The sequence below is a fragment of the Lepidochelys kempii genome, chromosome 8 (assembly GCF_965140265.1).
Source record: "Lepidochelys kempii isolate rLepKem1 chromosome 8, rLepKem1.hap2, whole genome shotgun sequence".
Classification (NCBI taxonomy): domain Eukaryota; kingdom Metazoa; phylum Chordata; order Testudines; family Cheloniidae; genus Lepidochelys; species Lepidochelys kempii.
Genome location: NC_133263.1, coordinates 44,446,109 through 44,461,587, shown reverse-complemented (window position 1 = coordinate 44,461,587; position 15,479 = coordinate 44,446,109). Strand labels below are relative to the sequence as shown.

Sequence of the window (15,479 nt, the reverse complement as noted above, 5' to 3'; positions counted from 1 at the left end):
CTACCTAAGCTGCAAACTGCTACACAAAATAGCTGCAGCTACATACATGTTACTCTCCACATGCATTTATGGTCACAAAGGCAGGCTTTGGGCCCACCTGTAATAGGTAACATTAGAAACATTCCCGCTAGGGGCTAGAAAAGGACAATGGCATTTGCCAAACTCTACCCAACCTACAGGCAAAAAATTGAACCCAGCTTCAGGTGAAGGGCATGCTCCACCCTAGGTATAAGCCTACTCCATTAATACAGCATTTACCAAGTGGCCTCTGCCAAGTTCTACCCCAGGACAAATTGGACCATGAGAATGAAGGAGAGGGTGTTTTTTTGAAAACACTGTACATGTAGACAGGAAACTCCACACTAAAGGAAATCAACTTTTGCAAGTGTTTATTTCACTGTGACACTGGGGATGCAGCAGGCAACTGCTCACTGAGCTGCCATTCACTGCAAGAGAGAGTTTTACTCCCTACAGGTCATTACAGAATCTAGACGTGGTGTCTGCTCACCTTTCAGTACCTAAGTTACACACAGACCTACATCACTTGTACATTCATCTGTTAGGGACACAACTTTTAAGAATTTAAAAGTACAGCTGTCTACAAACAAACAAATGGAAACATCATGCAAAAATCAGAAGATGAGACTAACTGACAGATCAGGTTTGCAAGTAGATCGGCAGACAAATTCTAGTTGCCTGCCAACAGGAGGAGGAGAGGGGAGACACTGAGGCTTCTTTTCGCTCTTATGTCCTACCTTACTGTAGGAGACAATCTATGGTTACAGCTTACACTTTCAGAGTTGCAGCAAATTAAGTGTTTTCTGAAGATGCTGAGGAACTTTGAATTTTTCCTTCTGTTATGTCTGTTCTATGAGAGTGTTCACTTGCTAGATAATGACAGAAACAGACACCTTACTGTGGAAAAGGTGGGGGATGCCTGTACAGAGCTTTGATTTAAAAAAAAATAAAGCCTAATAAGCAAGACAAAGTTTCTCGCACTTGGACCAATAAAATAAAATTAAAAAAAATCACATCATGATGGAACTATTTACATTATCTAGTGAGAAACAAGTTAAGAAATTAAATGCTGTAGCTCCACATTATGAATTTCTCTTCAGCTAGTTAGATCTTGCCAACAGAAGTGGAGAGAGGGTGACCACAGGGAGAACAGGACATTAACAAGGAATCTTGGTTTTTAAAACTCAGTACTATTCTTTATCACCAACCTCACAGAAACGTGAAACTGAAACGTTTCTTTAAAGCAACATTCTACTTTTTCTTCACCACCACACATACTGGGCTGTTTTTGTAGGGTAGTTTGCAAGTGCTGGAAAGCTAGCGGTAGTGATACACTGGTTTGAGGAATAGAGAATGTTTACAGAGGAGAAAGAAACAATGCAATGATTCTGGAGATAGCTAGATGGCAGGAAAACAGAGATGAAATTGTTTGCATTGTGCCTGGGCCAGTGCCTTTTTAATTACACCAGCAGACTCTTCTGAGTCACGTTAAAACAAGCTCTTATACACAACTGCCAGGAAAGTGAGATTTACAAACTAGTAGTTTAATTTTGTAGAAGTCAGTGATAGTAGCCTTTCACTGTCTCTCTTAAGACTAAATATAATGTAATTTTAAGGCATAATTTAATATCCATTTATTCCTAAAGCAATTGAAAATGTAACAAGCAAAGATGTCAGACAATGAAAACCCAACAATAGCTAGTTTGACAAGGGTGAAAGCCATTACAATATGTACAGTGCAGAATCAGCCTTCAAACAAGGGAGTCTTCTTTTAAAAAAGCAAATGCAGACCCAGATTCTAGAAAAGCAAACATTGCAGACACAAGGAATGTTCATTAGAGTCCATTTCCCACTAGAGCTACTCTTTAAAAGGGAGGAAGAAGTGACTGTTGCCAGTATCGCCTGATTAGGATAAACTTCACTGATTAACTGCTCCAGGACACATCGAACAGCACTGTTAATGAGTTTAGTACACTGGGAGGCCACACTCTACAGAGTCCCTAGTGTTTAGTGCCTCATAGGAAAAGCCTCTAGTCCACAAAGACTACTTTATACCTATGATTAAGATTCACTAAGCAGTGTAGTACTCCGGTATCATTTTCAGGACACACCCTTAAAAGTGACAGTCCTGTGTGGATTCTAATGCACATCCCTGTGAACAAAGTGTGCTGCACATGTACACCTGCCATGCTACAGGATCTCCCTCTCCAGTGACTGCCAACATCTCACAGCCACCAGAACCTCACATAGACTATTAACATGATAAAAAACACAGCTACAGCTGCCAGTTTGGCATAGGTGGAACGCATGTTAAGATACTTTGCATCCTGACGGTACTTCTTGGACAAACTGGACAAGTTGTTGGCCTTAGAATCCAAAGCTGTTAAGGAAGAGAAAGTGGAAGCAGATTAGTTGCAGGATAAACAATAACAAGACACTCCCACATTAGTGTTCATAGATAATTGCAGCTGCTCTATTGGAGCTTCATCTGATTTATTGTGCATCCCCCGTTCCTCATGTTCTGAAGGATTCCTACATTAAACTTGTCAGTCAAGCCACAACACAATGCAATCTAAATGGTTTACCTCCCCAAACATAGAAGGGACAAGAGTAACTACAGCAGCAGGAGCTTCACCAGCACCTTCAAAACACTAGCACGCATCACTCCTGTCCTTGACACACATCACTAACATTCATCTTCACAGGACAAGAACAGCCCCAAGCCCACAAGGGGCTTTGGCTCCTCCCAAAGTAGGGTTACAAATTGCCAGATGGTTTATGATTAAGGCTGTAATTCTGTCATGGAAGTCACAGATCCCATGACTTTCTGCGACCTCCATGCCTTCTGCAGTTGTGGGTGTGGCTGACTTCAGGGCCGCCCCATGGCCAGCTGCACCTGCTGCTGCTGGAGTGACCCGGGGCCAGCCACTTTGGCAGTCCCTGGGGCCAGTGTGGCTGGCTCTGGGGAGCTCCCAAGCAGCTGGAGCAGTGGCCCCAGGGGTGCCTGGAGGACATCTGGAGAGTAGTCCCCAGGAGCAGCGACCGGGGGGCAGCCAAACCCCAGCACTCGAGCAGGGCCCGTCCCCAGCAAGGGCCCCCCAAAGCAGCAGTGTCCCAGAAGTAGAGATTTAGTCAGGGGTATTTTTGGTAAAAGACAGGTCATGGGTGCCTGTGACCTGTCCATGACTTTTACCAAAAATATCCCATAATACATCTTAGCCTTATTTATGGTGTAGATCAGACAAATGAAAATGCACTTTGAGCCAGACATATACACTACAAAGCCATCTTGATTCAGGAGGCCCTCTTTGCTACCCAGTCTCAGAATCCTTCCCTCAGCCATCTCCTGCCTGATAGTCTCAGAGAGAGGAAAGAGTTTCAAAAGCTGAACTCCATGTACCTGAGAGCGCCTCTCCTCGCTGTAAGACTTCTTCAATGTTGGCCACCATGATTCTCTGCACATCCTGTAACTCTGTATTGATGGAGCCTAGGTTCCTTCTTGCCCGGCTGTCGATGTAGAGTTTTTTGGTTTTCTGGATGTAAGTGTCTGGAACAAAAGGTAGTTGTCAACATGAAAAACTTTTCTCCCAGCACTTCCTGCCTGCCATGCCAAGAACACCTGTCGAGCCAGCTTCTACCTCCTTCCCTCCACAACTGCAACCACCACCACACCCTTTACCCCGCTCTGAGTAGATTCCAACCACCCAACCTCAGGGCAGCATACCCCAAGGACAATTTAACAACCCCTTCCTCCCCTGACAGGCACAAGGAGCACTGATGACTTGTTTTAGAGCATGTTGCATCCTGCATGCCTACACCAGGGACAAAGCACTTGACAGGATGGGTGCCCTTTGGACTTAGAAAAACAGGCCACCCAGAAGAGGACATGTACATCTAAAGCCAATTAGCTCAGAGGTTTCCTCAATGCTTAATGAATGGTGGCTCCACCATGCTTCACACCCACTTCCCACACCTCTCCAATGCTGCCAGAAAAGTACAGCTGAGGGCTGTTTTGGAAGTCCCTGCATTATCCATGTGACCTCAAGTGAGAGGAAGTTTGTGTTAAAGGGTGGGAAGCAAGCCAGCAATCAGGGGACAATCACTGCCTAGAGTAACAATATGGCTGCCTACGGAGCATGAGCATCCAGTGCTGTCTACCTTTTTCTGGGCTACCCCAGTGGCAGAACATTGCAGAGAGAGTGAGCAAGGTGCACACGAGTGCTAACAAGAAAAAAAACAAGACTTAAAAGCAGAAAGTTGGATTGTAGGAAATTTGTCATTTCCCCTACCATTTCTCTATTCACGTACCTGGCATTTCTGGCCTCATAGAGAACACCAGATTTCTCCACTGTCAGTGGTAAGTTCCACGGCCTGAGCTAGGAGAGACTAATGTGGCCAAACAAACAGGATGTTTATTAATTATTCTCAAGGGGAAGGACCTCACCGAACTCAATGAAGGAATAAGGCCTGGAGACCGTCGGCACCTTCTTTCCATGCTGTTCATCGAACTCGGAATGTAAATCCTCCAGATATGCAAAGGCCAGCTTCTTGGGGAAGGTGGCCTCACACAACACCAGGTAACACACCCCTTTCTCAATAACATAGCTAGAAGAGAACAAACAGGACAAATTTTAACCCTGCCCCTGTAAGACACCACTTTTCCCTTTCCCATCTTTCTTCCTCTATGGTGGAGTGCCCCAGCCTTTGGGTTTATTATTATACTACACACAAAAGCATACCAGGTATCGCACAGCACAGGTGGTTTCATACGTGTGTCTCCAATATTCAGATACCTTGTCACTGCACTAAGCCTTTCCTTTCCTCTGCAAGTACCATAATCTCCACCTACTCATCCTCCTAGGAGACCTTTATATGAGACATCATATTGGATGACTGGCTGGAACGCAGAATCCTAGGGCCTGACCCTGCAAGGTGATGAGAGCAGGCAATGCCTGGCAGGTTGGAGCCCTTAATGAGGAGTGGGGAATGACTCTTTTCAGCAAGCTCATCTTACCAGGACATAGTAAAGCATTTTTATTTGGACTTCGTAGCCATGAAGGCAGCTGAGTTGGCACAAACCAGCATACTACAGTCTAGTCCTAGCATTCCCTGCTAAAATGAACTATTTGTTTGGGGTGGGTATTGTAGTCTAAGTTTCAGGTTCTCAGGGCATTGCTCAGGACAGAGTTACTCTACTGCAAATACCATGACTGCATTTCCACAGATTTACATGTTAGGCTTCATTTTAAATCTTTCTGAATGCCTTAGTTTCTCTTTTCTTTTCCCTAATTACAGTGTTATTGAGGCCTCAGATCCTGGTTTCAATCCCTGCCAAAGGCTTTTAACTTCATTTTAACAAAGTTTTGCCTGGGAATTTCCTTAGTGTTTCTGGTTGTTGTTTTAAAAAGTCCTGACATTGGACTGAGCAGAATAAGGGACATTCCCCTCTTCCTGCTGACATTCTGTCATCTGGAGGAGGCAGGCCCCATACTCCCATGCCCTTTCTGGCAACAAAATGGCAGATTAAATTCAACATTGACAAGTGCAAAGTAATGCACATTGGAAAAAATAATCCCAAATGGTGGGTTCTAAATTAGCTATTATCACTCAAGGAGGATCTTGGCATCACCCTGGACTTCTGCTCAATGTGCAGCCGTGGTAAAAAAGCCTTACAGTATGTTAAGAACTATTAGGAAAGGGAAAGAAAATAAATTAGATAATATCATAATCCCACTATATAAATCCACAGTAAATCCACACCTTGAATACTGTGTCCAGTTCTGGTCACCCTATCTCAAAGAGGATGTAGTGGAACTGGAAAAGGTACAGAGAAGGGCAACAAAGATGATAAAGGGTAAGGAATGGCTTCCGTATGAAGACAGACTAAAAAGATTAGAAAAGAGACGACTAAGGGGGGGATATGATAGAGGTCTATAAAATGAACAGCATGGAGAAAGTGAGCACAGAAGTGTTACTGAGCCTTTTCCATAATATAAAAACCAAGGCTCAGATGATGAAATTAACAGGGAGCAGGTTTAATATAAACAAGAGAAAGTACTTTTTCACATAATGCACAACTGACCTCGGAACTCATTGACACAGGGTATTGTGATGGCCAAAAGTTCAAAAAAAGAACCGGATAATTTAATCAAGGATAGGTTCATCAATGGCTATTAGCCAAAACAGTCAGGAAGGCAACCGCATACACAGGGCAACCCTAAACTCTCACTACAAAAAGCCAGGAGTGAAAGATGGAGTGGATCACTCCATAATTGCCCTGTTCTGTATAATCCCCCTCAAGCTTTAGTACAGGCCACTGTCGGAGCCAAGATACTGACCAAGTTGCACCATAGTCTGACCCAGTAGGGCAGCTCTGTAATGTATGGGAGAGAGGATATGATGTACAGTGAACAGGAGCATGCATCTTCTCCTGAAGGTCAGCAGGAAAGGGGGGAATAGGGAGAGAGAAGACTATTGTGGCATCTCCTACAGAGATTCAGAAGTGCACAGGAATGGGTCGCCAACTGCACCAATCCCCTGGCAATCAGACAGATAGGTGGTCAGCCCCGCACAGCCTGAGGAGACTAGTTGGGGCACCCCAAACTCCACCCTGGGTGAGTCTTAGGCATAGGACTCCATTTCACATACACAAAGCCTCACAGAGGCAAGCTGAGAAACAGAAATGCTGCTTGTCCATGGGCTGCTGGGACTTCAGGTTTTGTTATCTGACAAGAAAGGGCGATTGTGCCAATAATTTTCACGCTCATTCACATGTGGGTTAAGATGAAATATAGTAGCTGGTGTGACTGCTTACTGGCACTTTGCTGCATTCCACTTGTTTTGTTTTTGACTCATGAGCCAGGGTTTAAACCCCCCCACCACCACACACACCCCTTTTTTAGTGTCCAACTATCATTTGTTCTTGTAAGTTTCGTTTTGTCCTTACTTTAGTGTCAGTTTGAGTTCCCATGCTAATAAGGAGAATATGTATTTTATTTCTAATTCAAGTACAAATCTGATTGGATAAAGTCCACTGGATTTTTAGATTTAGATCTGAACATACAGACTAGCACTTATCTACCCCTCCACTAAACAGTGCTGCTTGCTGTTGTTTATGTCTATTACCATGTTTGTTCCCCTTCCAGCCAGTAGTACAGCATACCAGAGAGGCCTGAAAAGCACCTACACTGGATGCGGATATGATTAAATAGCCCAAGTCATGGCATGCAACAGAGCACACGTGTGTGTTTGGGGGCTTGTTTTAATTTAAATAACTGTGGAAAACTCGTATTGTAGCACCACAGTGATACAAGACAATGAGGACATATTCCCATCAATAACAATATAACCTCTAAGGCAGGTTGCCTAGGGCAGGGAAGGGCAAACTTTTTGGCCTGAGGGCCACATCGGGGTTCCAAAACTGTATGGAGGTCCGGGTAGGGAAGGCTGTGCCCCCCCCCCAAACCCTAACCCTATCTGCCCCCCTCCCACTTCCCGCCCCTCTCAGAACTCCCGACCCATCCAACCCCTGCTACTCCTTGTCACCTGACCACCCCCTCCCGGGACCCCCTGCCCCTAACTGCCCCCCCCGGACTCCACCCCCTATCCAGCCCCCCCAGTCCCTGACTGCCCCAATCTCTAGCCACACCCTCGCCCCCTGACAGGACCCCGGGGACCCCACCCCCTATCCAACCCCATACCTAAAGCCCCTTTCAGAATGTGGCCCTGCAAACATGGGCAGAGGACTCAGGAGGAGCAGGGGCAGCGGCACAGCCAGAGAGAAGCAGTGGTTTCACCCTTCAAAACACCGCTTCTCTCTGGCCGACTGCGCGGCTCTCCAGTGCTTCTCCTGAGTCCTCCGCCCGCGTTCACCATGCTCCCACCACCCACAACGCCCCCCCTGAGGCTGCAGGTGAGCCTCCCTCCCATGCCCCTGCAGAGCAGCCCCCTCCCGCGCTGGCGACACGGCAAACTGAGGTTGCGGGGGAGGAGGGACAGCAGGGGAGGGGCTGGAGGCTAGCCTCCCCGGCCGGGAGCTCAAGGGTCAGGCAGTATGGTCCCGCGGGCCATAATTTGCCCACCTCTGGCTGAGGGGTTCAAAACTTTCATCAGGCATAAGCACTATTGTGGATTTATTGGCATTAAATGTAACTTGTAAGTCACCCTTCCTTTTCTCTTTACTTAACACCTATATGTAGTGATTTAGCAGACTTAATTTTTACATTGCCATAATGGGCCAATTCTTTTTTCAATCACTAGGCCACTGTGTGGAATCAAAGTTTTGAAACCATACAATAGCCTGGTAAATCTGGTATCCATATGTTCAACAGCAGCTTCAAGCATAAAGATCTGATTTTTCCTCAGCTTAGCCTCTAGAGAGCCAGAAATGTTTAAATCCTTCAAATTTGCCACATTCAAGAATTAGTTTTTAGACACAGCGGCCAGGATTATCTGTTTTTGTTCCAGTCCCAACATGGCACTTACTAGCTTTAGTAAAAAGCCTCAAACAATGGGCATTGCCTTGAACACTAAGAGTGTAGTCACCACTGTCCACCATGGAATAAAATATACTCACAGATTAGCTTCTTGATTTCCCTAAGAAAGCCCCTAACTTGTTCTACATCAGTCCATGACCCAGTTTCTACATTATGTTCCAAAACAGTGCTAGCTAAGCAATCGTTTCTGATCCTTGTCTTCAGTGTTCTGGCCTGACTTTGAACCCAAGACATATACTGGATCCCTCCCAGCATAGCTCACAGTTACCTCAAACCATTATCAAGAGTTTGAGCAATCCATAATCTTTCAGGATTTGAAGAGTAAAATGAGAAAACATATTTCAAAACAAAACCTTTTAAGATAGGGATAATCTCCTATGAGAGATATAACAGCAAGCTAAAGGTAAGTACAAGAAGAGTACAATATCTTCTCTAACACGGTCTCCTGCCATATGCACAGCCGCACCATCACACTTTAGGCCAGCCGGATTTGATCTGAGCTCTCCTGCCTTGATCTCTATGTTTCCCAGAGCTGTTTTTACTCCCTTTGTGATATTAACTGTTTCAGATTCCAAGTTTTCTATATCGGCAGAGAAAGCACACAGATTTCCAATGCCGCATAGCATTGACAGCCCAGATTAACCGTAATATCAATTTTCTCACATAACTGCTTGATTTCTCAACTTTAACACCGCATTAACACTTTTTTGTCATAAAATTTAACACAGTATAAAATCATGTAATTATGCATTTTTGCAATGTACGTATGTAAGGGGACAGATACACAGTTGGCCACCTTTAACTTTTTGCATTCTTGATTTCTGAATGTTTATCTGTGCAATCTTAATTAATATACTTTTGGAATTTAATTTCTTATATTTATTTTAAGAAAGAGAAAAAAAACCACTTCTTTAGGCGACACCAGCTAGCAAAGGCCAATGGTTGCCTTTTAATGGAACTAGTAATCTGTGCACTTAAAGACTTATGACACTAAAATCAGCCAAAGGTCAGCTAGTAACTAATTTCACAAAAGACTACATAGGCACTTATCACCTGCATAAGTATCAGTGTGTGTACTCACATGCCACGATAACTGAGTTGGTTGTGAGGCTTTTGGACTTTAATCTCCAACATTAAAATGACCGAAGAAAATTCTTCAAACCTGGTTTTGGGTCTCAGCGAGAGCCAAATTTTCTTCAAACTTTGTCAGTTTCAAGGCTATTCATATTAACACCTCAGCACATTTGGAGAAGTGCACGTTTCATTAGTCATGCACATATCTTTGCTCCACAACGACAGCTGTCATTGCATTTTTTACTCTGCACTATGTTATTTTAAAGGAGTTAGAACTTCAGTTAATGAAGAACATTTTTCCCTTGACCAAGCTAATGCACTAGCCACTAAATAAGCTTATTTTAGGCCAAATCTCAAACACCATTTTTTTCCATGCAGCATTATCAAAAGTTTCATTAGAATTTTTGTTTAAAACAAAAACTGATTTTCTTTTTCATCTGTGACTTTATGTCTCATCCTAAAAATGGCACCAGCAGCAATCTGCATCCCTTAACAGCTGGCTGAAGAACAGCTTCAATGCTGACAGGGCAAAGTCCACCTTCCCTGCCTACTCACCCACAACACTTCCAACACCCCTCAACTGCTTCTCTAAGATCTCCCATAGAAATACTGAGCTTGGCTGAATTTTCTTAGCTTAACAGCTCTGATGAGATCAAAGCCACTGCAAGGTGGTTGTAATTCATAAATAATTGTGACCAAACAAATGGATAGCCTTTTTTGATAGTTATAAGTCTGCTAAGCAAAGAAAGTCATAGACACTACATAGCAAGAGCTTTACTATGATTTAGATATAATCTTCCCCAGGCATCTCAGTGGAAGTCAGAATGATGTTTGGATAATACTGTGGTATGGAAACAAATGACTGACAGATTGATTGCAAACTGGGAAGAGGTATCAAGTAACATCTTTAGAAACAGAAATTATCAACACAGGAATTGCCTGACTGGATCAAATCAGTGGGCTACCTAGTCCAGCATCCTATTGCCAACAATGGCCAGCACCAGACTGCTTTAGAGAAAAGTGGAAAAAATGTGAAAAAACCTGCAGTAAGTGATTATGTGTTAACCCATCTTGAGGAAAGCTGCCTCCTAAGCCCCAAACATTAGAGACTGGCTTTGTGCCACGAGGGTGCTTCCAAACAAGGGTTTTTAACTTGAGATCTTTTTACCTGTACTTTTTTTTAAATCTTGCTACCATCTTGTCCTCAATGAGACCCTGTGGCAATTAATTGCATTGAAAACCATTTCCTTTATCAGTTTGGACTTTGCCACCTTTTCGTTTACTTGGATGTTCCCTTGTTTTTGTGTTATGAGAGAAGGTGATTAGAGGTGCCTCTACCTACTCTATAACTTTCATCATTTTGTATACTTTTATGTCCCCTCTTATTAATCTCCTCTCTAAAGATAGCAAGTCAAATGTTTTCAATCTTTAGTATAGAACCTAGGAGATGCAGGAGTTAAAATTATTCCCTCCAACCTGCATAGCTTTGAATGTGTCAACATTTCACTTCAACTGCCACTATGCTGCCTAGCTTGGTTAGGTCCCTCTGAAGTACATCAGTCTTCTCAGGTCTTGCCTAACCTACATGATGTTGTGTTGCCTGCAGATTTTCCCAGCTCGCTGCTTACCCTGAGCAAGTCTGCTAGAACTGTGTTGTACATTAGTAAGATTTGAAGATGACCCTAACTTAGAAAGGTTTACAATGAAAGCAAAGGGCAAACATTATGGAAGGTTTTAGAGAGAGACAGTGAACTCAAACGGATGAGCTAAATGCAGCTATGACACTTCGGGATACTAATACTAGACAAAAGTGTATAAAACATGGACAATGCTTGCTGGAGAGCAGAAATGCTGAGGAGATTCAGGGAAATAATGGACAACAAGTTAGATGAGTTTGCAGTGCAAGGATGATACATGAAAGGATATGCCATAGTGGAATGGAGAGAGAAGAGAACCTTGTGTAGGAAGAATCAACTTTGGTAATGCTAACCTAAGTATAGATGGAACACCTCACTATTAAAAAAATATATTGATAAACCTCAGCGAATCCAAAGGACAACAGATGCTAGAATGATTAGTGGGCACAACCTGTAGACAAAACTTAAAGGGAGCCAAATATATGCAGTCTACAGAAAAGAGAGTGGGGGAAAACAAGAACTGGATAGGAATGCACGAAGTCTAACAATGCTAGAAAAGAAAAGAAATTTTAAAATGATTGAAAGCATATAAAAGGAAACACTCTCTCTGAGCACAGGTTTCCCGTGGGCTGGTGGGATAGTTTACTGACTCTTACTCTTCTCCAATGGCCCAATTTCTAATATACCTCCAACATCTCCTGGAAGTACTTTTCAGTTTTCTATAAACGTAGGTTGGGTTGCCTACATTGTCCACCTTAATCTCGACAGCATGTTATACTTACTGGAAAGCCATGGATCCTGCTTCTAGGGTGCATCTGGTAGGCGACTGTTCATTCAACTTCCGGAAAAGCTGTTTAGCTTGGCTCTGGTATTGCTGGAGGTCCCGACCTGACTGAGAAGGGAAAAAAGTCTATTAGACATGGTTCTACCATATGGCAGAATGAACTGCAAACAATATAACAACCTCTTACAGGGAGGCCCTTTTCCCACAAGGAAACTAACATGATATCCATAGCTAACCTCAAACAGTTTTACCAGAATTGGATCTGAAGTCAATGGACACAGCCAAACTAAGTGGTAGGTGCTGGTAAATCTCAGGAATCTACCTCTGATGAATATCTCAGTCACCATTTAGGAGGTCCCCTAGGGAGTTTTGTTTTGTTTTTTGTAGCATCTCTTGGTCTTGGTCCAGAGAAGGTGCTTCAGTCTCTCTGCCCTGAGGGAGAGGGGAAGAGTTCGTGATTCACAGGGTATGTCTATACTGCAGTATCAGCCCCAGGTTTGAACTCAGGCTTAAGCCTACCCCACCCCCATCTATCTACACACAAATTTTGCTAACTCAGAACTTGGACCCTGGGTCCCAGTACCCCACAGGGGTGAGGGTGCAAGTCTGAGTCAAACTGGAACATAGGGTTCAAGCCCTGTTACTTTGTAATGTAAACACAGCCCTGCTGGACTCATGCTCTGCCAAAAATGTCTTACAATTCCACAGGCCAGCTTTCTTTGTCCTCTGGACAGTCAAGTTTTCCCACGTGGCACCATGAACAAAGTGGACACATTTTGGGAGGGTGCTAAGAAGTCCGGGATAAGGGTGGTTGGACTCAGACCGGCATAATTTAGTGGATGCTGGAGCCCCAAGATGGGACCCAAGGTTCAACAATTCCTAGAGTTACAGGAATGAGTATAAATGGTCAAGCCACAATTAACAAATCCTGGGTCTGTTAACTTGAGTTCTACTAACCTGGGCTTACATTGCACTGAAGACATACTGACAGGATCTCTCTCTCCAGAAGTAATACTTGCACACTTTTGAGGGAGCAAGCTAAGTGAGAATCTCACTGACGGGTGGGTCTTGGTTTCTTACACAGTTTTGATCTACTTTGGGATTTGAGTGCTAGAAGGATCTCTAGGAACTTCATTGATACTGGGGGAACTCATGGTCTCTCTCTCTCTCTCTCTCTCTCTCGGAGTCTAGATGCCGGGGGAAGGCAGGGTGCCTAGATCTTGGTGCCAAATCTAGCCGCCGCCTTTCTCAAGGGCTACAAGGCTTGGTCTACACTTAAAAGTTAGTCTACATACCTATATCAGGCAGGGGTGTGAAAAAACCACCGCCTCCCGACATTGCTATGCTGAACTAACCCCCAGGGCAGATGCAACTATGTTGATGGAAGAATGCTTCTGTTACGTAAATCGTTTGGGGAGGTGGCACCCCTACCCAACAAAAAAGACGCTTTAATTGATGTGGGCTGTGTCTGCTGTAGCCTATAAAATAGGTTCAATAAAAGTTAGATTTAGGTTTAAGTTAGTCTAAGTGTAGACAAGTATGGAAAATTAAACCTGGTAGTGTAAAAAAAGCTAAAAATAAATTGGAAAAAAAAGTAAAATAAAAAACTGAAGGTAGCAAACACATGACCCAAAGTTATGTTGTGGCTATGTTTTGGTTATAAATTGTTTTAGCAGGATTTTTAATAAACCATTTTAAAATTTAAAAAACACTCATTAAAATGATCACATTAATATAGGAGTGGCCAACCTGTGGCTCCAGAGCCACATGCGGCTCTTCAGAAGTTAATATGTATAGGCACCGACTCCAAGGCTAGAGCTAGAGGCTCCAACTTTCCAAGATGCTGGGGGGTGCTCCCTGCTCAACCCCTGGCTCTGCCACAGGCCCTGCCCCCACTCCATTCCTTCCCACCCCTCCCTGAGCCTGCCATGCCCTTGCTCCCCCCGCCCCAGAAAATACTAGATGCATCCAATGAAGTGAGCTTTAGCCCACGAAAGCTTATGCCCTAATAAATGTGTTAGTCTCTAAGGTGCCACAAGTACTCCTTGTTCTTTTTGCTGATACTGACTAACAGGGCTACCATTCTGAAACTGATGCAAGTGTTAATTTAAATAATGCATAATGTAAAAAGCCAATAAAAAGGTGACAAAAATGTAAATCAGGTTACAGGTAGGTTTAATGTTAATGAGTATTATAATTGGTTATAACAGAAGTAGCCTTGCTGAATTGGAAAAGAGCTCCAACTAACATTAAAAAGGTACCGTTAGGTTCCAGAATTATAAGGCTGTACTTTGCTCTGTTGTCAGTGGACTAATCACCCACTAACACACTATTTAATCTATTGCTATTTCAAGTCTCTCTCTTGGTGCCAGGGAGTGGGCGAGTCTAGTCTCCAAGGGGGTCACAGTGCAAGAAGAACAGTGCCAAATGTCATCAACCTTGCATGAAACTCACATTTCCCAGCACAGTCAAACACTACCACAGCCTTCTGAGGGCACACGTCCAACCCACCTAGGGTCTGCTTTGTAAGCTTCCACACAGCCTCTGTGTCCCCACTGGGATGGATCTCAGTCTGAGGTGGCCTCTGGGCCAGGAAGGGGGAGTGTGCATCTGGGGGAGGGCTCTGGCTTGGGAAGGGGGGCCCTCTGAACAGGGACAGGAGGGATCTGGGGAGGATCTCGGGGCCAGGATGGGGTGCTTGGGGGGATCTCTGGGCCGAGAGAGGGGAGAGCAGGAGGAATCTAGGGGGCTCTGGGCCAGGAGAGAGGGGATTGGTGGGGGAGTGTCTCAGGAGCGAGGGGACTCTGGGTAGGGAGAGGGAGAATCTAGTGGGTCTCGGGGGAAATCTAGGATGTTCTGGGGCGGGGGGTGTCTCGGTCTCTCACCTGCTCATCCTCCTGCATGGAGGCGGCCAGGGGGAGCCCATCCGCCACCCGCGCGATCATAGTCAGCAGCACCATGTTTGCGCCGCTCCAACGCGGGAGCCGCCGCTACCCGGCCCCACACCCGCCCCAGCTGCTGCCACCCTCTGACTGGCCTCTACTACTGAGGTGGCCGGAAACACCCAGCGCAGCATCCGGGCCACGCCACTGGAACTGCCGGGTTACTTCCGGTCCGCTGCCGAACTCCATCCGACTTCCATCCACTTCCGGTGGGAGCGGCCCGAGGGAGGGGGTGACCCGTGGGCCGAGAAGGGAGCGACTCGAGGGGATCAAAGCCGGGAGATCCGGGCGGGGCGGATGTTGGGCCGCGCTCCACTGAGGAGCGGAGTAGGGCGAGGCGATAAATGAGGCTAGGGCCGGGGAGGTCGGGCTTCCCAAGGCAGCTCGGCCCCGGGTGGCCCCCACTGCCCACCCCGCACCGGTGCCTGCTCCCGCTCCCCCGGGAGGTCTTCACCCGAAGGATACGTGGGCTAGGCCCCCCCGCCCCGAGCAGGCCCGACTCCCGCGTGGGAGGCCGGGCCAGCGGTGG

The 15,479-nt window shown here is 45.2% G+C and overlaps 1 protein-coding gene across 1 annotated transcript; it reads right to left on the bottom strand.

Moving 5' to 3' along the window:
* Nucleotides 1–372: 372 nt before the first annotated feature.
* SEC22B (SEC22 homolog B, vesicle trafficking protein) lies at nt 373–15,073 on the bottom strand. Its single transcript, XM_073356268.1, has 5 exons — nt 14,894–15,073; nt 12,007–12,116; nt 4,463–4,623; nt 3,419–3,565; nt 373–2,398 (listed from the first exon to the last, which is right to left on the bottom strand). The coding sequence occupies exons 1-5, from the start codon at nt 14,966–14,968 to the stop codon at nt 2,244–2,246; spliced, it is 648 nt and encodes a 215-aa protein (XP_073212369.1). The 5' UTR covers nt 14,969–15,073; the 3' UTR covers nt 373–2,243.
* Between the last annotated feature and the right edge of the window lie 406 nt (nt 15,074–15,479).